The 27,053-nt window shown below is 41.6% G+C and overlaps 1 protein-coding gene across 1 annotated transcript in view; it reads right to left on the bottom strand.

Moving 5' to 3' along the window:
• TEDC1 (tubulin epsilon and delta complex 1) overlaps positions 1–27,053 on the bottom strand; it is a gene marked incomplete at its 5' end in the record, with an annotated part of 79,089 nt that overhangs the window by 34,495 nt on the left and 17,541 nt on the right. Inside the window, 2 exons of the mRNA XM_082311415.1 lie at positions 13,799–13,897; positions 20,267–20,437. Coding sequence (XP_082167541.1) covers positions 13,799–13,897; positions 20,267–20,437 — 270 coding nt within the window. The remainder of the gene's footprint in view (positions 1–13,798; positions 13,898–20,266; positions 20,438–27,053) is intronic.

Here is a 27,053-nt window from a genome sequence, read left to right on the forward strand (position 1 = left end):
ACCAAAAATACCTGCCAGTGGAGCCGAGCTAACATTATGGGCAAATTGCACACAAAGTTTAATTTTACAAGGCTATAAAAAAAGCTCTACCAGTCTCCTCCCAATCTGAGCTGCATTGTAACCTCTAAAAAACAGAGTTCAGTTCAGTTCAGCTTTCATTGCAATATACGAATGTAACTGTAGTTTGCTTTTTTAACTCGCATGAGGCTGCAGAATGCAGTGGTCCTGTTTTGCTTGACTTTCTGGATGGGTTAAGTGTCTTTTTGATACAGAAGTGGATGTAGGACAACAGAGGTCCCAGCGAGGGATGACCAGATCATTATAGCTCTGGGGCACTTCAGGATCAGCCGTCATCAATAGCCATATTTTGGCACAAGAGAAGAGTGCCAAGCCTGAAGTCCCTTTTCTATTAGAAGCAGACAACCGATTTCTCTTTTGCGTGAGAACTACAGTAAAGACTCCACAAGCAAAGATGCTCTGCACTCTCTAGTGGCTACTGTTAGCTTCAAGGCACAATTCAAGAGAGGGGTTATGAGTTCTAAGGCTCCTCACCTTAACATTTTTTTTCCTGAAATTTAATTTGTTCCTTCAGGGCCCAATATCCCAATTAAGATCCACTAGGCTGGACCAATGAGACCCTTTCAGACTCCATCACCAAAGAATGGCAGCAAGTAAACAACTCTTACTCCGAAGTCTCCTACCAAGGAAGGTTAAGGGGCAGCATGACCAGGGTATTTTGATATGAATGTGGAGACAAGACACACCTCTCACCACATATGCCCCTGCACATCAGCCTCAGCTGACCCAGCTGATAAATGGGAATTTCATCATTCAGCTTACAGATACCAGCTATGATGCTGGTACAACCTTTTCCATAGTACTGCATAGGGCCACAGAGCCTGCCTGGCCTCCCTGTGCTGGCCCGAAGCATCACCTGAGCTGGGACAGCTTGCTCCCACCACTGGCTTTGTTAGCACCTCCACCAAAAAAAATGATCCAATGCCAACTGATGACAAAGCACCTCAGCCTTGTCTCTCCAGCTTATTAATTCCAGCTGCATTGTCTCAGGTGGAATTATATTATAGTATGTCACTGTCATTGTCACTGTCACAGCATTCAAATTATGTTAAGTAAGGCATAAAACAAGCAAAAGCACAAAAGCAGTAGCGAAACTCTGTATCATCCTATCAGTTTTTCTGTCACTGGCAATCACAACCAAGTGTTCATATCAGTCAAGCCACACAGTGCAGTTCCTACTTCAATGCAGTACATATCTACTGTGTTTCAGAGATACCTTCCTTTCTTATGGGGTAGGAGACTAAGATATTGCTGCTACACAGTCCAACAATTTATGGAGTCCGTGATGAACCACTGCATCATTTTTCAAGGACCAAGAACTCTACATGCTTGGTCAATAAAATGCACTAAGTAATAACTCATCCCAAAAAAATGGTGATGGCAACTCCAGAACTGCAGCTCTATTAACTCCCCTTTCTTTTTTTGTATGGATAAGTTTAGCTGAAGGCAATATTAGTGACAAATCGCAGCCTGGGGAAATTTTCAGATCAAGGTAATAATGCCATGAGGTAGAATGATTTGCTTTAGTGTTGCTATATAATGCTGCCAGTTCTTCCAATGGGACACTAATTGCAGCCAGAGGCCACCTTGCTTAAAAAATATCTAAAGAAATATTTTAGCACTAAAACTGTCTGGAGTAATAAAAAAATAAAGCATCCTTCCCAAGAAGGGGCACTGGGAAAGTGAAATCAGGTACGGAGTTCAACAACTAAATGATTCATGGCTGGGTGACAAGCTAGCGCTTGTCAGCTGAAGAAGCAGGTCTCATGCTAACACCGTCAGCTGCCGAGCAGAACCACGTAGGTGGGAAGGGACCTCTGGAGGTCTCTAATCCAATCTCCTGCTGAAAGCAAGGTGCTCAGGGCTCTGTCCAAAAAGTCCAGAACATCAACAATGGAGATGTCACCCCTTCTCCAGGATCTGGTTCCAGAGTTTGACCACCCTCATGGCAATTTTTTCCCCTTATATCTGGGCAGAATTTCTCATGTTCCAACTCATGTCTGTTGCCCCTTCTCCTGTCCCAGTGCACCTCTGAGAAAAGCCTGATCCATGCTCCAGCCCCAGCCACCTCAGTGGCCTTACTGGACTTGCTCCTGTATGCCACTGTCCTTGTGCTGGGGAGCCCAAACTGGACACCTAGCGCTCAGTCTCACGAGCACTGGGCAGAGGGACAGGATCCCTCCCTCTGCCCTGCCGGCTGCTCTCCTGCTAACACAGCCCGGGATGCACTCAGCCTTTGCTGCCTGGGCACACTGCTGGCTCCTGGGCAACTTCTTGTCCACGTGGACCCCCAGGGGTTGGTCTTTTTTGCAAAGCTGCTTATTAAGCAGTCAGCTCCCAGCATGTACTATTGCAAGGGCTTATTCCACCCCAGTTGCAGGCCTTTGCACTAGCCTTTACTGAACTTCCTGAGGCTCCTCTCAGCTCATCTCTCCAGCCCGTCTCGGTCCCCCTGAACGGCAGCGCTGCCCTCCAGTGTATTCACTGGTATGCCCAATTTGGTATTGTCCGCACCCTTGCTGGTGGCGTGCTCCATCCCATCATTCAAGCCATGAATAAGACGTTAAACAGTACTGGCCCAAAAGCCGATCCCAGTGGGACACCACTAACAACCAGACACCAATTTGAGTTCAGTGGCCCAAACAATTTTCCACTCACATTATCACTCACTTATCCAGCCTATCTCTAACCAACTTGGCTATAAAGATATAAGGATTTTCCTTTAGTAATACATAAACACAGGCACATTCTCTGTCCCTATCTGCCTTTCTCAAAGCTCTTTAATTACATGTCTCTGCCTCCTTCTGGGACGGGATACTCCACACTGCTTTGAAAGGGAACCACCAGCAGGATCTGAGGCGACTGCGGCGGTGGAAAGTGCCTGTCCCAGAGCAGGCGGAACTGAACCAGCCGGTTAACAGCAGGAATCAGATGAGCAGAAAACCATCTGACACTGCAGACCATTGCAGGGAAGGAGAAACAGAGGAGATTGTTTTGATCATATTCATTCTTTGAGATTTAAAGCAGTTTAGCTCCTGCAGAGGCTCCTTTCTTTCTTTCTGTAGCATGAGGAAGAGTCACTCCATACCTTTCTAGCCTCTCCAACCTCCCTAAATTAACTCTCCCACAGGTATCCATTCATTCCTTCTCCTGTCACCAACCCCAAACTTTCACCCCAGCCTCCAGCTGCTTCCTGGCTCTGGAATAGTCCTTGCCCATCTTCCAGACAGGATCTGGAAGGCAAGCCTCACTGCTTCTGGAGGAGATGACCAGGGAAGTAGGTTAGGAGAGGAATTCCTCACCCAAGACAACCAGGCTGCTGTCTGCCCCAACAGGAGACCACACAAAGCATCCAAAGGCAAGTAATGTATATTTAACTTTTTTTTTTTTCTTCAAAGTCACCCCTTCTAAAATTGACTTGAATCTGCCTTAGAAATATCAATATACATTATCTTGCACAATTTGATTGCTCTTGCTTCTACAGTGCCCAGCTGGCCAGAGCCTTTCACTTTCTTAAGAAGGATCAGGAACCCAGCTATAAGTAGACACTGTTTAAAAGCAGCTTTGAAATCATTCGACCTCTGTAATTCTTCCCAATTTTACACTGATGACAAGGGTTGCATCTGCTCTGCCTCATTTTTGCAAATGAGTACCTGATCCACTGTTTCCAACAGGTTTTAATAACTACCACAGCAAACCATGTTTTATGTGATAAATGTCAGCAAATGAACTGAAAACCAATTGCTTGCCTACAGTTTTTTTGGAAGGAAAATGACATGGCAGCCTACCCCCTCTCATTCTGTAGAGTGAATCATTAAAAAAAAAAGGCAGAAATAAAATTCTTTGTTCCTGCCACACAGCACGGGGTGGGCAGCGCATGCTGTCAATGACAGTTTCTTTGCTTTCTTAGTGCTTATTCTTTCCTTGTGATGAAATGCAAGAAGGAAAAATGATATCTGAATCACCAAGATTTTTTTTTATTTCATTTTTAAATTGTTTTCTCAGTAGCCTCTCTCCTACTCTACAGGAAATACATAACAACAACCAAATCACCCCATTTGTAAGACAGTATCCACTGCTGCTCCAGAAATTGTAAGGAGGGGTTCCCATGTACACAAGTCAGATGAAACAAAATGCAACAGTGTTTTTCCAATTTCAATAACCTTCAATGTACCAAGCTTCAAACCAACAGAGCCTTCGCCCAGAAAAACAACAATAAGAAGTATTCTGGATTTTAAAGGTGATCTAGGCAGTCCCACTAAGAGGACCAAAACGCTTTAATGTATTGTGCTGAACATCCTCACGCACAAGGAAAATGTGGGTTTCCCAATACAGCTCATCCTCCCTGCAGGCTCTGAAACTCTACCCATCCCAGTGCAGCAGATTTCACTGTGCACAGTACTGCGGCAGGCGCTCTGCTCCTGACATTACACCACCAAAGACCAAACTAGAGATATAGAGAGAGAAAAAATAAATCTTTCAACCAACATAACCCATGGGGGTTTAAAGCCAGTTCTTGCTCCATCGTTCAGCTTACCAATATCACGGTACCAAGGGGAAAGCGGTAGTTTAAGACAGGGCAGGACTCTCGGACAGGGTCAGAAAGCCAGCTCAGACCAGCCGAGTATCACTGACACGGCTCCTGACCCTGCTCATCATACAACAGCACAGAGGCTATATTTCGTTTGAGCCTGCAGGTGACCTTCATATTAAATCCATCCTTACAGCCTCCACTCCTCCTTATTTGAACACCCACCATGAAAAAAAAAAATCGAGTACTCTGGATCATTCAGCTCCCTCGAGCTTTCTTGTGTGAGCCTCCAGGCCTCCTGCATTTAGGTGCTGGAGCCCCATATATAATTCAATATGTTATCAGATCTGCTCTCCTCTGCAATATTAATATGTCAGCTCCCATGTTAGTTCTCACCAATCTGACTGCCGTGCATGTAAAATGTCTAAAGTAACTGTGGTTGGAACAACAACACAAAACATTAAGTAATTTAACAGGGGTAAAAAAAAGCATTGGCTTTGACTGGCAGTGTTGTTCAGAGCACATGGCAGTAAGTATGTTTTACACTTTTAATGCACAATCCAGCAAGGTAACTGCTAAGGTTGGAAACTCATGCCTTCAAAGTTAAAAAGCGCCAGAATTCAACCTAAACAACACTAATTTGACCATCCCATGTGTATATAAGGTCTAGAATTACGTGACCAAAATATTTCCCTTCATAATCTGTCTCACCAAGGGCACAGAATGGCTGGTGCTCACTCCACAAGCTAGTCCTTTTCCTTTTAAATTGCATATTATTCTGTCTGTTCTTCAGAGGGAAGCCATGGACTTATTTGCCATACATCATTCAAATCCCATTCTGAAGACAGAATTATCTTCCACATAAACAAGTTATCTTTCCTAATGACCCATGTGAGATGAGATGATAGTATTATTGTCATTTTACAAATGGGAAATGAAAACAAAGAGATGAAACTAAAATGCTTCCATTTCTTTTGGATGCCTTAACTGAGACTTCTGAGACCCGATTTTCAGAGAATTTAAAAATTACCATAAAGCACTTCATGGATACATCTACCCAGTGCAACTCAACAACTTGCAAAGATGCTTTAGGTAGTTTTCATCGAGTTAGTTCCTGGGCCAACATAGCCATGGCACGCTGCCTCGGCTGATCAGCTCTAGTGGAAGAAACCAGGCAGCTGGCCCAGGTTGCATTAACACACACCACTCTACTGACTCTAGCATCCAGCCTAATACTTCAGCAGAGCAGGGTGCTGCGACGACCTACTACACCATCTGGGGTTAAATCTGACATTTCTAGATGCTGCTGCCTGCACTGCTGAAACTCTTGAGGGGCTCCCAGCAGAGGTCCCACCAAGTTCAGCAGCAGCTAGGAACATTCAACATTTCCACAAATCAGATCTCTGAGCATCAAACTGGGCACACAAAAAATGTGAACATCCCATCGGCAGCCCACCATGGAAAGTCTAGTTTAAGTAAGTTGCCGCAGGGATCTTGAGAAGCCAAAGGCAGAGAAGTATTGCAGCTCTCCAGGACAAAGCTCCACTGCCTCGGCTATTAAGGCCTCCTTCCTCTTCCAACAATTCTCCCACTCTTACTGCTGCTTCTTCACCATCAACAACCCCTTTCTTTACCACAGCTCTGACTCAGAAACAGGGCACTCTGCCCTCTGAATGATACAATAGTTCTAGGATAAAATATCCTAATAAACATGCTTAAAGTAATACTACTAATGTTACACTGCATCATCTTACTCCAATTTAGACTATTAACAACTTTGTTTTTTTAAAAAGATACTTTTGAAAATTCCTCCTGCAGCAGCAGAGATACCCATTTCTTATCTGCAGGACCAGACTCTTGGCTCAACAGACTCACTAGCAGCAGCAGTAGGTTGTCCACTGGACCATCTGGAGGGAGATGACATTTTCCTGCAGGTAGGAAATTTCTCGGAATCCCACAAGGAGCAAGACAGTGATTCAAGTCTCCAGACAGACTCATCTTCCCGTTCACAGCTCCCTGTCTTAACTCTCCTCTCCAGTCTTGACCTTTCTGTCCATCTTCAGCCTCTCCTGCCACAGCCTCTCTTCAGTGCCTCACTCAGTCTGTTTTCACCCAGGTACTCTGAATTCTTCCACATCAGAGCCACCTTGCCTTCCCACTGCCCTCATGCAGGCCTCTTGTCCAGGGGTCTCTTCCAGCTCCTGACTTCACTGAGCAAAAGCCAGAGCAAAGAGGCTCTTCACCGTCCATCCTACCCCTTTCCTCTGCCCATCCAGAGCTCTACTTCTGCTACCAGGCTGCAGCTCCTAATACAGTCAGTCCATGTTCCCCGTGTTCTTCAATGAATAATGTTAGAATGGTTTAGTAAAAGCAAGTTAAAGACAGGAAGAGAGGAAAGCCTGAATACTTTAAAAGGGCAAAGCATTTGCTATTTTTATTCAAGGTGCTGTGGCGAGCACAATTATGCAAATTCAAAAAACTTGTCATAATTGACCTTTTCAAAACATGTGTGTCCATGGGTCTAACATACAATTCATTGGTGAACCCTGAAATTTATTAAAGGTCAGCAGTTCTAGAACTTCTTCTCATTTCATCATTAAAGAACTTGTTTAAGATGCACCCAGCAGCAATCATTAATGAAAAACAAACTTGCTTAAAAACAGGTAAAAAATTTGATGCATTGCATTAGAAAACCCTGTACCTTTAAAAAGTCTTGTAAAAGGAAAAGAAAAAAAAAATTGTTCTTGCTACAGAATCTACCAGCTTACTTGCTGTTCTGAAAATTCAAGAATGCCGGAATCCAAAGATTCTGGTCATCTGAAGCCTCGTAAGCAGATTTAGTAAATGGTCAGAGTCACTACTGATTCAAACTAAATTTATTCTGGCAGTGTGTAGAGTAAGTCTAAAATCTCATTGTGTTTAGATCCTTTGGGGCTTGGCTGTCTCTTCTACCCTATTGCTCCAAGAACTGTGTCACAGACCTTTGTATTCCTTGGGGGAAGATTGTTCTCCACCCTTCCGATCTCATTCACAGCACCGCAGTCTCTCCCCACCTTGAAAAACTGGTTTGTGCTACAATCTTTCTATGAAGAGGTCACACAGAGCCTGGCATAACACCTGGTAAAATGAATTCCCATGAAGATTTCTGTGGAGTCAAGACTGGCCAAGGAGGGATTTCAGACAGAACATGCACAGAAAAAAAACAAAACAAAACCCCCCACATTTTCACAAATACTCACAAGCCCCAATGCAATTACTCTTGAACATTATGCTGTGTTATTTTTTATGCAGGGCCCATTTGAGAAATTTCAAGTATTTTTTTTCTTTTCAAGAAACTGAAACATGATGACAAATAGGCAAAGCTGTCCTTAATTAGAATGGTAGTTACAATATGAAATACTGATCGTGTTCCATGATAGAAATGACAGAACTATAGCTTTTACCAAGGGAATGAAGCCATAAACATAAAAAAAGCTGAGGGCCAGATCGAACAGAATTAGTTGCCAGAGCATCACAGAAGATAATGAATCTACAACAATTTATACCAATGAAGGCAGCTTGTCCTTGAACCTCAAGGTAATTTTTTCAGAAAAGAACAAATCTTTTTTCTGGAATTTGCATGCAGTACAAGGCTTCGCTTCCTGAATTAATCTTCTACACAGCAGCATCATGGACTACAGCATGAATGTGTTTTTTTTCCATTGGCACCTACACACTGAGAAACGTGTTGGTTCAACTGCTTCTTGTACAACAGATGGAAGGGCATCATAAAATATCAGATGGTCCCCTAGCAGGCTCTTTGAAATTCAAATAAAGCTACATATCCTTCACCCCTGCCATACAAGACCACAACAGGGTTGATTACAGAAATACTACATACTAGCACAGGTCTGTGTCAAATCAGTAATGGGACACAGTGTCGAGCTTAGCAGCAGGGTTTTAACTGTTTGTTTTCATTTAGCGCCTGCCTGCAGCGTCTGTCACCACCAGGAATGTTCCATGAAGTCCCAAGCAACCAGCACAAGGACACCAAATACAGCCCAGCACACAGCAGCTGGAATTATCCTGCCATAGTTATTCCATTTTCATCCAAGATGGTCAGCAACTTAGGATCCATTTCTGGAGATAATGCAATACCACAGCAACTATTCAGCAACCAGCTGAATAACTTGTATTAAGAGAACAGGCTTCACTTTTGCTGCTCTGCCTTCACGTACGTTCCAGGAGGTGGTGCTGTCACTCAGACAGAAATGGACCAAAAACTCTCACATGGTGTTTGTGCACTGGACATACTGGTTGATCTTACCGTTTAACATGCCTATGCAGATAAAATATTTCAGCAGATTAGGAGGACTTTATGCAAGAAGTGCACAAGCCCAGATACACATGCACATGACGCAAACTAAAAACTCAAATTTCATGCAAAGTAACTAGTAAATGCATGCTCAACATTTTTGAAAATTCAAAGCCTATCAGTTCCTAATGCTCCCAATCTGAATGTACTTGTTCCAAAAAGAACAGAAGCTCTTTAGTGCTTTGCATGAATTCAAACCATAGGCTATTACTCACAGAGAATAAACCTGTTGTGTCACCCATCTGTAATGGCCATCTGGGACAGATGTTTTAAATGGAAACTGCCACGAGATTTAGGTTCCACAATCAACTTATCTTACAAGTTGATCATTTACCCCTTGAATGTCCCGATAAGAAATTATGGAGTCCCATCTGACTGAAGGAAGCAATACATATACTGTACCTTAGCTTTCTTCCCTGATACATGAACAGTCCAGAAAGCAGATCAATGCTATGCCCATACCATCCTATCGTACCCCACCCAATCCCTGCTGCTTGGAGAGCTAAAACTCACCCGAATTACTTGATGAGCCTGGAACTGACCATACATTACGTATGCAAAGTCAGACAGACTATTTGTTTGCTCCTATATACTTGCTACCAAGGACCTTAGTTCCTTAAGCCAAATAAACTCCCTTTAAAATATGTTAATGATCAAGAAGTATAATATTTTTCATAAAATTCTGAAATAAAATTATTAGGTATTCACACCCAAGTTCTCTGCATTTCTCTGCATGTCCACCTGGCAGACAGCTGCGTTATTTATTTGCTGTCACACTCATTAAATTGATCTACTGGCATTTAAAGGTGTCACCTTTATTCATTACAATTTCAGTGATAACTCCAGCACTGCCAGCATTGTACCAATGATCTGAGTTCTGACTACAACTTTTAATCTCTGCTAATCACAAAACCTGCAAGACTGAATTCCACACATAAAGCAGTACAAGAAGAGACAGAAGAAACTGACGGACTAGGCTGCTTTGCTTCAGAGTTCATTGATCTCTATATGGTAACCATTTGATGAGAAAGTTAATTTAATGACTCTGAAGTGCAACATACTTTTTTCGAGCTCAAGGTAAAACATCAGAACTGGTGACACTGCAATGCAGTATTTAAGGTAAATGGGCTTCGTAGACAAGAATGGGATTATATTATGCTTACAATGATGAAAAACTAGCCAATCGGTCCCACATCACAACCACTGTCCTCACAGTTGCAAGAGGAATGTGACTGCCTCCTCACAGATACACGACACTGCCCTGGAGAGTTTGGGGCAGATGTTGCCCACCCTCAGCCACATCCTCCACATGCTCTCCCCAGTACGCTTCCAAATTATTTTAGCTGCAGTGCCAGAGACCAGAACTCTATTTCTGCCCTGAGATATTTCAGGTGCTTCTGCTGAGAAAATGACCATCAGCATATTTCTTGTGCAATGCTGTGCAAGCCAGAGGCTGTTCAGAAAGTCACGACAGCATCCCGGGAAAGAACGAACATGCATGTAGAGGTCAAGAGCTAACATGAGCGTGCACACGTACTTCAACTGGAAATTGAACACCAGCTGAAATAACAATGCCTCCCCTTCACTGACACCCCTGGGCAGCACAGAACTGAACACAGCGGTGACCTGTGGCTCACAGCCACACATATATAACCACAGCCAAGCCAAACTGCAGGAAAAGTTGGGATTTTGATCATGCCTCACTAGAGAAAAACATAATTAAAACTATTACGCTTGGAAAACTTCCAGCTCTATGAATCTGACAAAGACATTTATGATGATAAAAGAATAATAATGCCCAGTGAAATCCCTGTACATAAAAGCACACTAAAAGAGTTTTATAGTCAGAAATCCAAGGGAAGAACATTTTAAACAAGTTAATGTGCAACTTCTATAGAAAAGGAGTAGCATGGCTTTCCCATCTCATAAACTTAAGTTTAACTTCACAGCCATCTGTATCCTATTGCACTTTTTCCTGTCAGACTAAACATCTCTTGTTTTATTACAGGTCAGAGCAACTTATCTCTTGGGATATTTTTGACGAAAATGAACTCTAGGTTTCAGTAAAACCAGTCCAATGTCCTGTCTGTGAGAGCTAATTTCTGACACTTTAATCCACTTTGCATTTCTATTCTTTGAAGGATGCCTAACATGATAAGGAATTCATAACACCATCCATCAACAGGGGTGCATTACAGTAAGACATATTGACATGCTTGCTCTTTTTATTGATCCATGCAGAAGGTTGTTATTTGAGGTAACATTAACAGAAATGTCACATTAAAGAGAAAAAATTATTTCACAGTTTTTGGAAAAAACATTTGGCAGAGTGCTGCCATCTGCACCAATATTTGAAAACCAAGCTATTCAAATATGCATAATTTACTTAATCTTATCAAGATATTTAAAAATTAGAGGCTTTTTATTACATTTTTCCAAAGAAGCATCACTTTGCATATTGAGTATTATATCCATCTGGAAAACTAACACTTGAAAACAGCCTTGCCTTTTCAAGTCCATACCACCTTGTTATAATGGGCTCTTCATACATACTGAGTATATGCCTTCTGGAAGCTGCTTTTGGGAAATAAGGGTAAGGGGAGACAAAAACTACAAAGACTGCTCAAATGATGACAATAAGAATTTGAAGTCAAAAATATGTATACTGAAGTGTTGTGACAATTTCCTGAAATTTTTCCTTTTTAATTTATAATCAGGCACAAGACAGCCGCTTAGAGGAACCCCTTTTCTTGAACAGGTTCAGGAGCTTCAAGAGGTTAACAATTTCACAGCTGATTATGCTGACAAACAAGTCCAGTTTTGGACCAGTCCAAGCAGTAAGTGACATAAGAAAAGAATTTCCAACACACATGCACTGGGGCTGGAGCCTGTTTGGGATTGCACCAGTTAGGGACCAGAAACAGGAGATGAGACTGTGGCCACCCATAGTTTATTTGATGAAAACATCTTCTGCCACCCTGCCTCTGTCCCTCTCAAGTGGTCATCCTTGTTTTGAAGGAATCTCCGTCATATTATTTACTTGCTGTTTAAGCCTAGGCAAGGTGGAATGAAACCTCTACCAATTTTAACAAAGCAACATAGCTGCCCACTAAACATTGACTTTATCTAACCATAGTGTTTAAAATACAAAAAGATTCTTTCCATTTTACCCTCACAGCCTCCACTGAACAGCACACCTGAAGCAGACATCCAGGAAGGGGAGCAGCATGCAATAAAGAAAACTCCTGGAATGATTCATCAACATCGCAGTCAAAACCAAACAGGCTTTATTAGAGTATCGTTATGCTTTACTGTAAGAGATCAGTGACATATTCAGGGTAAGGTTTTGGAAAAACGTAGTTGTGAAGTCCTTCTACACAGCCTGGAAGTTTCTAGTAGCAGACCACCAGACCTTTCTGGACATTTGCTAAGCTCTGGAAAACTATAAAGTATAAGCTTCAGAGGACTGTGCTGCTGTGTGTTCTGAGCTGCTGAGCAAACCGTAGGAGGGGGACTGTGAAGTAGAAATGAAAAAGAAATCTCAAGCTGACTTAGCCACTTGCTCTAGAAAAGCAGTAATTTTCCAGGAAAATGTTCTAAACAGCTGAACCTTATCAAGAGGTTGGATGTGAACGGTTCATCCAAGGAAAGCTCAGTAATGAAAGATTAACATGCACTTTAATTGAGGGGGCTTGAACATAAGACTATCTCCCATCTTCAAATCTACTTTTCTGAATTTCTTTGTGCGCGGTATTTACAATGCCCACTTCTGATCTTAAGGTAGCAGCAGAAAGAATATCTTCTTTGAGTAAACAGATTTGGACAGACTGCAAAAATTTGCCAAATATCGATTTTGTTAGGGCTGAGCTTAAAATTTCAATCTTCTTTCAGTTTCACAGAGAACGAACTTTTACAAACTGATTTGTAAAACCAAGTGTATTACATTGTATTAAAACAAGTGAATTGTACTACGTCAAATAATAAACTGAAACATCTACGATAACCGAGTATTTGAAAGCAGCAGAAATATATACTTAAGGGTAAAACAGTACACTAGGAAAAATGATGCTGTCCTAGAAGATTCTGTCTGAACACATAAGGAAACACTTTTTTACTGTGAGGATGACTGAGCATGGAGCAGGTCACCCAGGGAAGCTGTGGAGTCTCCATCCTTGGAGGTATTCAAAAGCCATCTGGATGTGGCCATGGGCAGCCTGCTCTAGGTGACTCTGCTTGAGCAGAGGGGTTGGACCAAGTGACCTCCAGAGGTCCCTTCCAACCTCAACCATTCTGTGCTTCTAAAATATTTCTCAAAATAAAGCCCTTTACTACCATCCAAAAAGGTAGTCAACTTGTATAATTTCTGGAACTAATGAATGCTAGCATCAGATGTGTTTGGCTCTCCTGGAGGGATAAATCACATCTCTCCATGTTCTCACCGACAATCCATTCAGGCAAGGTCCCAGACAGACACTCTGCCAGGCTGGCTCAGATGTGGTTACTGGTAGCATACAACGGCAGTCAGTCAACTGATCCAGAATGTTTTATTCTACAAGCCTTTTCTTCAATAGCACTTTCAGTCAGGTCTCTCCCCACTCCCTGTCTACCAGTTTTTACAAAACTTAGCCTAATACCTTTGTGTCTATGTTCTATCAAACTGGAAGAAACCATTTGGTGAATACAAGTTGTAAATGAGGAAACTGACAATTCAATAGGTAAGCCCTTATTTCTGTTGGAAACCAAGTTAAAAACATGTTACAAGGAGTGCAGTCTTCTGCTGAACAATGTTTGTGTAAACCATACTAAGCATCCAAGAATTACAGGAGAAGCATTACCTGCTTGTAGTTCTCCGGTTGTCTAACGAGATCTGTTTCTGTGACAGAAAAATGTCCAAGGATCTGGTCCATATGGGAGCCACTAGTGAATAAATGGATCTGGAATAGATTAAAAGATATTTTGTCAGTACAAGGACCAGATCATTAACAACATCATTAGCTACCATCTAATGGCTGCATGGATTGGAATGGTGATGTGACCCAGTGGTTACAAGCCCATTCCCAATGGACAAGTAGAAATGTAACTACTACCACCAATACAACAGACCTTTTTAAAACAGCCTGCAGGAAATGATCATCATGCACCACAATCATCTCACAAAACGGTCCATCTGGTATTGTTACCAGAACCACACGCAAGAACTGCTACTGCTGCCACCAGAGTAAACCTGAAAGATTTCTCTTTTCATCCTGTCTTAAAAGTCTTTTTCCTTACACAACACATGCGCTTGTGCATAGCATGAGAGGAGAAACCATTTAAACAGATAGCGTAAATCTTAACAGAGGTAAAGGATTCCCTCAGAATAATTTTTTATTTCTTCCTTTAAAGCAGAAAATGCTACCTAGTTACAGTAAGTTTCTCTTTTGCTGCTATACATTGTTGGCTTTCACTTACTGGGACCTTGTCCCAGCTGCACTGGTGATGGTATCATCAATTACTTGACGAAGAAGCTTCCCAAGTTAGTCAAGGGAACAATAAAAAGCAATTCCTCCTATTCAGAGCTGATCCCTTTGTTACTGTAATAACTGCAGCTGCCAAACAAGATAGCAGTGCACATTTGTCAGACAATCGCTCATATTTCATTAATATTTCTGCCAGAAGACAGAGAATGTTTCCTGCTTTTCCTCCTTTATTCTAATATGAACTTTATCATACACTTGGGTATTGACAACTATTTTAAAGTTGACAGGCACTGGGTAATTATCAACCCTTCCCTGAAACTTCAGAATATTTTAGCGTTCCTTTCCCAAAACTCACTTCTGGTGACAACCATCTGTCACATGTGCAGAGCTATGTGAGTTTAAAAATAAAAGAGCACCTCCCCACACAATGTTCTTCCTTTCTACTTGCCACTCCTCTCCCTGCTGCATTCTTGCGTAACTCTGGCTGCAGAACCTTTGGGCCTCCAGCACCAGGGATGAATTTCAGCCCCTCTTCAAAAGTATGTTGCAGCAGCACCACTGGCTAAAGCCCAAAACAAATACTCTAAATCTGTAACAACAGAGGAATAAGGTGTTCCCCCAAGACCAGACTAGATGGATACTGAAATAATCCAGTATTTGTAACTGAAATAATTCAGTATTTGTATTTTTACAATCTGTTACTGATAACCACAACATACTGAAGATGAAACAAGGCTTAAAGAGGGAAACGGTACCAAGGTAAAAGAAGCAGGTGAGAGGGTGAGAGACAGAGCATGTGTAGCTGTTGCTGCGTGGCACTGGAATGGATGGAGGTGGAGGCAGGTCTGATTTAACCTTACACTAACCTTTGCATGAGAGTACAGGCACAGCCCCTCACTGAGCACCACTTCTAGGGAGCTTCCAGTACCAATTCCTAAATGCCCTTGAGCTTAGACACCCTGCAGAAAGATCAGCTTGTGTAGTTCACCTAAGAGAAGATGAAAAGGGGGCTTGTTCACAGTTCACACACCTTTGCACAAGAGGAAAAACTTCTACTGCATTAAAGAATGTGCAATTCAGACCTAAGGGCAAATTCACTTTAGGAAAAAACAAAGATTTTCAAACCAAATATCCCAAGACAAAAAAGATATAATTAACCAATGAAGTAATTTACAGAGTAACATGGTAGATTCTTCATGCCAAGATGCAGATGCACCTAATAATTGCAGTTTAGTTCACTCATATTACTGACAATGAGGTAATCACCCAGCACGAGTCTCTGCTCTCTCTTATTCAGAGATTAAGACTTTGTCCTTCTCCCTTTACTCTTTTACTACAACATCAGATATATGGATACAACCAATCCAATCCACTGTAATACATCTTATTTTATATTGCTTATCTTAGAGGAGGCACAAGAAACCACTCCATTCATAGGAGGTATTTCCCAGCGCTGCTCTGCATTCTTACTGACAGAATACAACTCTTGCTCTTACAGTTTCTAAGCATATTACAACCATTACTGTCATTTTACCATGATCTGATACTGCCAATTATGTTAAACTCTTCTTCTATCATCAAGAATCCCATTTAATATATTTTTATTCCTACTAACTTATATTGATAGTCCTCAATCAGATGTTCACCTGCTTAAGAAAATTCACCTCTGCACCCAATCTAACCTTCCCCTATTTCAGGTGTGATTTCTGCCCTAGTCTTTAGTGGATGGAGGATAGCTGAAAATACCCACAGGAAATTCATCAGTTTTGCAGACACTCACTTGTTCTGCTATTTCTTTTCACATGCTGATTGTGGCACAGTGCATTTAACACAATGCCAGTTTTAAACTATACAGGTTCCTACCTGTTTTTCTGAAACTACGCAAAGCTGCTCATTCACATTTTTTAAGGCAAAGTGGTAATTCAAAGCCTAACTAAAACCAGCTGCTCTCCCCTGTGAATTCAAGAGGGATCAAAAACCAGGCAGATAAATATTCCTCTGGCACTTGACAGAACGAAGAAGAAACAGAATAGAAGGAACCAAGAGGCGTGCCTTAACACAGTAATTTATCCTTCACGCTTCCATATATTTGAAGGTATATCAGGTAAACATGTACCACTGAGAATTTCGAGGGAATTATAATGGTATTACTATATTATACTTTCAAAGCAGACCAACCTGTCCGTGTTGAGAAGCCATTATAATGTTATTCAACAGCTCATAGCCTCAGGCTGCAAAATTACTCAGCAACAAGGAGGTTAAGATTTCCCTGAGGAATTCTTCCTTCTACAGCAGGACATGCGTGTGTCTGTAAGCTTCAACATGCCTTCTGGGAGCAAAGTCACTGAAAAGCAGCTCATCAGAAGAACTAGCAAAGAGGAACAGCCAGTCAGACTCTAACAAGCAATTCCCAACACATGACCGGCTGTAGCTCCAGGAAGGCTTCCCTCTTCAGTAACCTGCACTGGTTACTACAGAACTTCATACCATCAACCTTAAGTGACTGCAGGCAGGACAGAGTAGATAGAGGCCCCAGCAATCAGTTTCAGTTATTATTTGTGTACTTTAGAGAAAGAACAGCCATTTATTTTTGCCTGTTCCCCCCTCATATTTCCCTCCTACTGCTCCCTTGCCCTTTCTTCAGGCAGTACAGTACTATTTCATTAAGACATGAGTCAGCACTTCTAACCTGAAAATACACATCCCTGATCACCCAAGCGATTCAGAATTTTTTCACAAAATCATAGAAACAGAAAAGACCTTTGGAGGTCTTTAGTCCTACTTCCTGCTCTAACAAGGACTATTGCCAATATCAGTTTGTGGCTTTGTGTATATGAGTCTTGGAAACCTCCAAGGATGGAGACCATTCAGTGTCTCTGGTGACCTGCCCCAATGCTGCCCATCATCCCAGGGAAGCTTCTTCTAATATGCCTGAACCTTCCAACCTATAATCAGTGGCCCCTTCCCCTTTGTCTTCTGGTACTGCTGAGAACACCACGGATCCACCTTTGTAACTACCATCCTTGTAACTGAACCACCATCAAATAGCTGAAGGCAGCTATCAGGTGACCTCTCCACCAGAGCAAACAAGCCCAACTCCCTCAACCTCTTCTTGGAGGTCATGCCCAACTCAGCTAGTCCTTGACTATCTTGGTAGCCTCTTGCTGGATCCTCTATGTACAATTCTTACTTCCAGTAGCAATATCCATACTTAAAAAGTACAGAGTTGCAAAGCAGTCATCTCCTGAATAAGAACATATTTTCCAAGTGTGATGTGTTTTTCTCAGAAAGCCCCAAATAGCGAATATGGTATTTTAGAGCCTATGTGAGTCACAGAAGGAAATCTGTGGAAGTGTCGCCACTACTTGGCAAAAATTATAGCTCGTGATCAGCAGTAAATAAGACTGTTCCACAGTTGAGATACATAACCTGTTAAGTTATTAAACAGAGCGAGTAAAAGCCATAATTATCATTTTGTAGAGAAAGCCCTCTGTAAATCTGTCAGCATAATTAAAAAACATAACACTCATTAGCCTTTTGCATACTGTGTTTGTGGTTTATATGAGAAAAGCAGCAGCTCATACGAGGTCATATTGGGTCAGCTCTGTCTTCTAACACATAGCAGACTAGTTTAAAAGTTTTAAAATTATTGCAGTAGCACAGCCAAAATTTCTCTATAAAGCGTCAAGAAATATCAATTATTGTTTATGCAGCTGTTAAATTGTATAAGTATGTTATATTTTATGTTACCGTAAATGTTAACATTAATGTGGCACCGTAATGAAGTCCCTTCCAAAGTCACTTTTACCTTTCAATTTTCCTGCTTCTAATTCAGACTAAAATATAAATCAGAGCACTGCACTTTATTACAGCTCTGAACAGAACTCCCACAGTTGCACATGCGTATTTGAGCATGCATAATATCAGTGTGTGACCACGTATGAAGGAGCTGGGCTCCAATCTATCCTCCTATGCATACATCCACAATGGCAGCCCTCTACATACACTGCAGAGCACAGTCTGATTGTAAGAATCATCACCAGCACCACTTATTGCTTTCAGTTTAGTCCAGTGATGACTGTTGGAGAAGGCAGTAATGGCACCTTTGGGAAACTGCATGAACAGAGAAACATTATCCCTCTTGCTTATTCTTCCAGATTCTGGAAATCGTGGTCCAGGGAACTGCAGCATAACTAAGTTGTCTGACTGTAACATATTTGTCTGACTGTAACAGTCCTAACTTTAGAAAACATTTTTCGTTCGATAGCCACAGGGGGAAAAAAGGCCAAGTTTATTTCAAAGTACAATCCCCACAGGAGGTCATCATCTTCCCTGTCAACAAGTTTAGCATGTTGCCCAATCAGCAAATCTCTTGATCATTTCAGTGCCTGATCTGGACCATTGAGAGTACCTCTGTTTGTACTCGAGGCCCCAGATTCAACCTGCTCTTAATTCTTCCTTGGTCTCATTAACTGCAAGCTGAGGTCTTGAAGCTGCCTAATGATTTGTTACTGCCAAGTACTACATAAATCAGAGCACTGATGATGAGTTATGGATATATTTGCCTCACCTACTATAAAAAAAATCAGCATACCTTAAATAGAGGTAGCTTATCAAGGGGAGAAGATGCCAATCATTTCATTTGAGTTTTATATCACTAAGCCACCTCTCCCAATAGCATCACCGTCTGTAATCTCAGTGCAAAAGCCAAGGACTGCACCTGCACTTACAGTGAATTGCTATCTTCATTCCCAGATCAGGAAAGCACATTCGCAGTAGGCAATGAGAAGCAAAAGGTTATTTTAGATGCTGCACACACAGCACCTGATCTTTCCCTGGGGCTGTCAATCAGACATCTTCCCTAGCAATCAATTCATGTAAAGAACAAAATGTAACCTCATTATAGTTTTCAACATTGCTCCGTCAGACACGGGATTAAAACCAAGAAGGCATCTTCATTCAAAACCCTCTTGTTCTGATTCTGACAACCTTCTGATAAATGTTGTTCTTTGAGGAGAAATTTCTCAAAACGGTTCCTAGTCTCAAAAAGGTTTTCTGTGAAGGTTCTGGGTACAATACGAAGTGGCTCCACATAAGTTACCTGAAGAGATATGAACGGAGAAAGGGGACCTAGGGAAAACATTAGTGAATAACTTTTAGGACTATCTTTAGAACCATTTTTTTTAAATTTGTCTCTGCAGTCACCATCACTGTCAACCTTTGGACTGCAGGCCGTTTCCATCCTAAGCAGACATGATGCTCCCCGATGTCTGTGATTTTCAGACAGGCATATAAACATCATTCATAAATGGGAACAGAACTGGAATCTTAGCAATGCAGAGACCACTATTGATTCCTGACTTAAAAGCAGGTAGATTTTGGGTTCTGCTCAGATGTTCCCTAGCACTTCAGAAAGGGAAACTGCATGTTATTTTGCTGCTATTACTTCCAACACCCATGCTCAATATTTTGAATACACATTTCCAATGAACTTGTAGTTCTGAATCACTACTTCTTTTCTGTGGGACCAGAATGCCGTCTTGCTTCTACCAGGCATTTTCTGAGAAAAATGGAGACAACCTATGGTTGCAGAAGTGAATAATGTGCCAACCTGCAAGAGAGACTTTGATACAACAATTGTAACCTTACGAACACTGTACATACTTCATTTTCTCATGGTTTTGCCCCACTAGGGAAAGGTGGGGGTACTTATATTTAGAGTAATTCACTCTTACCTATAGAAAATGCAGAACTAGCAAACAAGAATAATTTGTACATTTAGCACTAGCTGACAAGGCTTTTAAATAATAAACAATGCCACAGTGAGTTAGAAGAACCATTTACCTTGTGCAATAGTTTGCATTGCTCTTGGTGCTGAGCATGCAAACTCCGCCACTGGAACCTCAGCCTCCCATTTAACCACTGAAGGTATCGAACATCTACTCTGTCTTCTAGCCCATATTCAGGTGCTATTTCAGTTGTACCTTTCTGGGTGTTAGGCAGATCATCTTCACACTAAAAGCAAAGGAGAATACCAAAATGTTTTAAGTTAGCTTCAACACTTTCAAAATATTCAGTAGTGAAGAACATACAAGGCAAACAGGCCAAAGAGGAAAAAAATCCCCAAAAAAGGAAGTAAGTTCCAGCAGTAGAGAGAAATTGTAATCTTTTAGAATACAGGACTGGGGAACAGCCTAAACAAGAACTGAAGTCTGGAATAAATATCAGCTGCTCAGCTATGACGTGGTAAGCTGTCTCCTCTCCCATCTTTCATTTTCTGTACCCAGGAAGACACAGTGTTCCCAAGACAGCAAGCATGTTCTTCACCCAGATGGGAAAAATCACATTTTGACTCGATTCTAATAAGTCAAAGAACATAAAAAACAGACTTAGCTCCTCCAATGTCTTCCCAAAAGCACTGCAGCCTGTATTCGGTGACCCCATTTTGTAAATCAATGCCTTATATAGGGACAAAATTGTGGGCCTGGGCTTACCCAGCTAGTTTCTTTTCTCCATCCAGCATTTCCCCTCTTGCAGGATAGAGGAAAAGAAACAATCATCCAGCTGACATTGGCCAGGAGTCCACAGAGGCACTCCCAGTCTTGCACAACCTGTCTTGCCTTGTTTTGCCTTCCTCTACAGTAATTTGGAAAGAAGGGAGAAGCTAAGAGTTTCCTTTGGTTCATCTTATCCCACTTTCCTTCTGCTGCAGAGAGAGAAAAAAGAACCAACCACCAGCTTCATCTTCCGGATGAAATTTCTCCTTGGCTAATGGCATAAAGCAAGCAAGACACTTCTGTCGTATCTCTTTCCCAAGGAACATCGAAGGAATTCCACCTCCCCCAGCCTCTTGCACAAAGAGATCATTCACATTTACAAACAGATCTCTCTCCGTTTTCAGCTAAGACTCCTGCAGATTGCAAATTAAAAAGGGAGGAAGACATGGGTTGTTTTACTTCGGATGCCAGTAACACCACTTAAAGTAAGGCTAAGCTGTCAACTTCATCCAGTCTATAGAAAGTACATACAATAAACACAATCCATAATTCCAGATTTTTTACTACAGCATATCACAATAACTAGAAATAACATAGAACTGCAATGGCCTGGTTATTCAGAATGGGTGTTCGCCAGCTAAGAAAGTGTCTCCCAGTTGTTGGATTCTAAAGACATTTCTTTAAAGTGGAAATCTAAAAAGCCTACTTGAAACATGACTGTTTTCAAGAAAACACTTAAGCAGATATTTGGACCCATAGACCTTGATGGTATTTAAACATATGTGCTTCCCTGCTTCACAGACTTCCATGTTCAATAAAATCTTATAAAGATTCAGTTGGCAGGCAAAGCTTGAATGTAATTCCAATTTGGATCCTAAACTAAAAATGTAAACTGTAAAATGAAGAGAGTTTAATCTTGCCTTAAATGCAGATTTCAGCAGAATTGTATCTATAACCATGATCAAATAACCGCCCTAATGCTTGTTTTAACCTAAATATCACCTCAGTTGACAGGGCCTCTAATATTATTTATAAGCACAAAAATGCTGTTCTGGTCACATAACAAAATGTATCAAGAGTACAGGTTTTTTGCCTTTGCTCTGTAGCTCAGATAAATGCATGCTATAAATCACAGGGGCACAGGGTTGGTAAAGGGCTTTTCCTTTTAAAGGCACAGATTCATCTTTAAAAAAAAAAAAAAAGACCATATCTCCTTTGTGCCAACTGCAATGTCACTCTTTCCTCAGATGCCTTCAGCCCCTTGCCCCTAAATCAAAAGGCACTGTGTCCTAGGGCACTGCAGTCCTAGCTAAGTACCTTCATGGTGCAGGTTGTCTTGCCCCCACCAGGTAAGGTTTCTGGACTATGAAACCATACAGATATGATTACCAAGTTGTCCATAAACACGATGAGCCAAGCAATTGGATATTAGTCACTACAGCAGAAAAAACGCATGTGCAAACAACATTAAACCACTTCACATAAGCAGCCAGAAAGCCACAAGGCCAAAGACAGACTTAGGATTCCCAGATTAAAATCCGCATTTTCCATAATTTACTGTTCAACTCCAAATTCCCTGGTTAGAGGTTTCAGAACAGCACAAATACCGCTCTCCTGGGGATTCATTTCAGGAAGGAATGGCATTAGACTCGATTGCTTTGGGAGTACAGTGATAAACACCATGCAGAGCTAATTTTATTGTAGCAACCTGCCTTATTAATATTAAAATGAGGAAGCCAGCCAATGCATTTTTTAACAGGATCTCTCTATTATTTATTTCACAAACTGCACAAAAAAATTTACTTTTGCTATGAAATACTTAGCCTGGCATAAAGTAAACAAGGTAAAAAAAAAAAAAGGTCTTGCATATTATACTGTGACCTCAATTTCTAGTCCCATCTTTACAATCTAAGACTATTTACTGCTCTCCCACTGGGAGAAAAATCACTAAAATACCAGCCCAAGCTAGAGCCTTTGCTTCAAATATCACTGTGAATTTATCTAATCTATGCAGCAATACGGGTAGACACCTACATTCACTTCTGAGATACAGAAGTGCATATTATTTAGTCAAAGTCATAAAGAGAGCAGCCAAGGCAACTACCCAGGGCTCTCAATGGCCTCCCCGCACTTAGAATGCTCCACGCCAGCTCTGGAAGAGATCATTTCATAGCCACTTACCAGAAAAGCTTTTTGCTTGTAAACTATTTGCTGCAATTAATATTTCTCTTTGATTCTGTTTCAGAGAAGGGAAGCGCGTGGACTCCAGCTACGGAATGGTGCCACAGTCTTGCAGTACAAAAGCCACATCAGCACGTATCGATACCCTCATTGCAGTGTCAAGAGTCTTTTCCCATTACGCTGGCAACATCAGAGCTAGTCTTGTCAAAATGGACGATGTGGACTCACCAGAGCACCTGTGATTAGTGTAACTTAAGCAGAATCTAGAATGAAGCCCCTCAATTCCACTCTCACTGTAACTCACCCCAAACAAGCTTTTCGGTCCTAACAGCTCAAGGTACTGCTGTTAGAAGATCTCAATATCCATTTATTGGCAAGACTCAGAAAAGCAAGCACAAGCCTTATGAAGGTGACAGGCGTATATTTACATGAACTCTCTTCAAGCCAACTCCTGAACTACCACCCTGCCCACACTTACGCAGAACTTAAACCCAGCTCTCCTGTGGTAAAAGATACAGGCAAATAACCAGCTAAGCCCCATAATAAATACACATTCCAGGACACCACAGATCACCAATCCAATTAAGGTAGCTCACAAACTACAAAACGTACCCTAAGCTCATAAATACATCTCTGGCTTAGTCAGAGCTAAACACGGTTTATGTCCTAAGTGCATATACTTAACATTTTTGCAAAGCAGCCTAGAATTCAGTCTCCAACACCACATGAGTTTTGCCATAAACATTCCTCCCCAGGCTATTTCAAGTCCAATTGTTATGAAAAAAAGATGCCACATCGTTCTTCAAAACGTGTGAATGCACTTCTCGTTAGACAATGCAGCAAGTGCAAAAACTGCCAACACAGTCCTCATAGCACAAGTGCTCTGAGCAGTCAAGACACATTCACAAAACACACTGAACTAAAAAAGCCACCAGATATGAAAGTACTTAGATGAAAAGAATAAGGCATGGGAGAAAGGAAGGTGTGAAAAAAAGACACTGGGATGTATCAATTTTCATTCACATTCCATACATCCGAGCAAAAAACTTGTATGCAACTTGCTTCAAAAGAAATTAAAGATTAAGAAGTTTCAGCTTTTATAGCAGAAATAAAGCTTTTCTTTTTGGTTTGAAATACAAAGCAATTCCATGGTATTGGAAATTGGGGAGCAGTTCTACCAACAGTGGATGGAGATAAATTAAATAAGTACTTCATCACAGAAATAGATTATCAAAGAAGAATATAAGCATCAGTGTGTTTGTAGACATGTGAAAAGGGAGCACTTTTTGCACTACTCGCTCCATTTGAGCATTTTAGTGACCTGGTATGTGGCTGACCTTGCTCTGTTCATACACTTTGATTTAAACAAACTCCAAAAATTGTTTTAAGACAAAATTCCTTGCAGATTCAGTGGAGATCTTACAACATATCACAAGCAGTACTGCGAAGAAAACCCTCTGTCATGCAACTTCATCACACTTCTACACTTTCTGTACTTTTCCAATTCATAGAGATACCTTCATGCTTATAAGCTCTTACCTTAATAAATTTACTATGCCCCGCACACACAATGGAAATGAAAAGGCCTGTGCTGCCTGCATTGCTGTAAAAGCCAGGCTATGGCAGGGCTAGCTCCCCGAGAGATGCTCTTTTCTGACTACGAGCTGCCACCTGTCGGTAACGGACGGGCCCCAGCCGCCGCCGGCTCGTCCCCGGTGTCCCGTGGCTTTTCCCCGGACATCTTCCAAATCCCTCCAAGGATCAGCTCTCTGCTTCCATATTTGGACAGCCAGCAAACAGCCTGCTGTTCTTCCCCTGGAGAAGCAGCCCTATCGGGACATGGATAACGTGTTTAACTCATGGATATATGCATTAAGTCAACTCCCTGACATGAATCCTTGAACAGAGCTAAATAAAGCAACTGCCAGTTAAAACCACTAACCCATGCTCCCACCCCACGACTCACTTTCACCTGAGTTAATCTGGGTCTAGACAGAAACTTTACTCTCAGGTACTACTCAGATCTTAACTACACTAAGCACGCAGCCTGGTTTCAGAAAGGTGGGAAGGAGCGTATCTAGATCCCTCGCTGCAGGACTCAGGAAAGGCAAAGCAATCACATAAATCAAGCCAATAAAGTGCTTCTGCAGCTTTTACAGAGCGCTCGTTCTGAACTGCTCATAATTCAGACAAGGGTTTTGATGTGGCATAACATATGTTAACCTGTGTAATTACAGATCTTTAAACGGAGTGTAATTTTTTTAAAAATTAAACACCATAGCCAGAAACAACAGTATCAGACATGCTTTCCTAATTAATACAGCTATATATCTATCTGCAGGAGGGGAAAATGTGAAAAGGAACAATTTGAACAGATGAATGTGAAAGGGACAACACCATCATTAACAGCACCATCAACAACACTAATTGGGTTTCCTCCTAGACAAGTAGGATCCAGATTAGACATATGCATGGACAGATAAATGGTGTAAGAACCCACTCCCACATAATGCACATACCAATTAAATATCCAGGTATTTGCACAGAAGAATGTTTTCCACAAACACAAGTGCTCACAATGCAGAAGTTATGCTCATAGCGTATTTAGCAATTAAAAAAAAATATTGGAAACACAGGATTTTACATAAGGCTTTTTAGCTTTTAAATTTCAATGCCTTTTGTAAGAATTACTACTCACAATAGCACTCCTAAGAGCTCTGCTAGTATCTGAATGGCAAAGAGTGAAAAAGAGAAAGTGCTGGGGGAAGACAGAAGATGTGAACACAGCTCCTACCCATTCCAGCCTTGTTCAAACAAGCCTGTTTGGCAGTAGCCACAGGCCTGAGGCGCTGGAGCAAGTCAGTTCCTCATCCCATCCCTCCTCACTCATTCAGGAGGTTACTTAAGAGCTCTGCAACAGAGCAAAAGCACTATGCCTTTAACAGAGCACAGCAGCATTGCCTAGTCTTTGGAGCTGCAAGGTCGAGGGTACCACTTACTTTTAAAATAACATTTAAGTCCCAAAGCTCACTGCATCATGTATTCAGACAAAACATGGAAACCAAATATACTAAAACAAACACATGGCAGGGTAGACCTTAACTCACTGCACTTTGCAGGGCTCAGGAAATGCAATATAGATAATGCGCCTTGCATGGCATTTCCTCTGCCGGCAGCCACAGCGCTGCCTGCCCACATCCATTTTGCTCCACCGTGGCAAGCTGCTGGACAGGGGGTAACCAGTGAAGAGAGAAAGATGCAGCGTGCTACATCAGCAGTAAATCTGGCACAAGAGGCCAACAAGAGAAGAAAGAGTAACTGCCCTCCCGGAGAGGAGAGGCAGGGCTCTGCCGTATACAGAAGGCCTGCCATGCCCTTCTTTGCATGTTCCTTTTGTCCTGCTGAGGAAAAAGTGCTTTATTTCAAAAGGTCCTCCAATGAGAGTTAAACCCTGATCACTTAAGAAGTGGGACAGCAAAAGCAGAGGATGTTGCCATTTAAATCAAAAGGACACAGAGCAAAGATAGATACCAAAGGACTGGCTGCTCCCCGCCACTGGAGGGCAGGAGAGGCACTAAAACATCTTAAAATCCCTTGGCTTCTCCAACAGGCAAGGAAGGCGCTCTGTACACAGCATTTCAGTGAAGTACGGAATACCAGTGTGAGCATGCTAAGCCTTCCTATTAGCACGCCAGTCCTCATCTTCCTCTCCTCACATGAGAGCTCAAGTGACTCCAGTGCCTGCTGTTAGAACCCCATCCAGAACACATCAGCTGTAATGTCAGGTTCAAGAAATATTGCATTTATTTGAAATTCAGACATTACCCGGAGAAACAGCAAATTCAATAAATTATAAGCCTTTTTGATCATTTCAGACTCCTCTTTTAGAGCGTTTTACCTTGACATGCTGTCTAAATAAAAAAAAAAAAAAATCTTACAAGTGTATTCACTGT

The sequence above is a fragment of the Platalea leucorodia genome, assembly GCF_965183815.1.
Source record: "Platalea leucorodia genome assembly, chromosome: 5".
Taxonomy (NCBI): Eukaryota; Metazoa; Chordata; class Aves; order Pelecaniformes; family Threskiornithidae; genus Platalea; species Platalea leucorodia.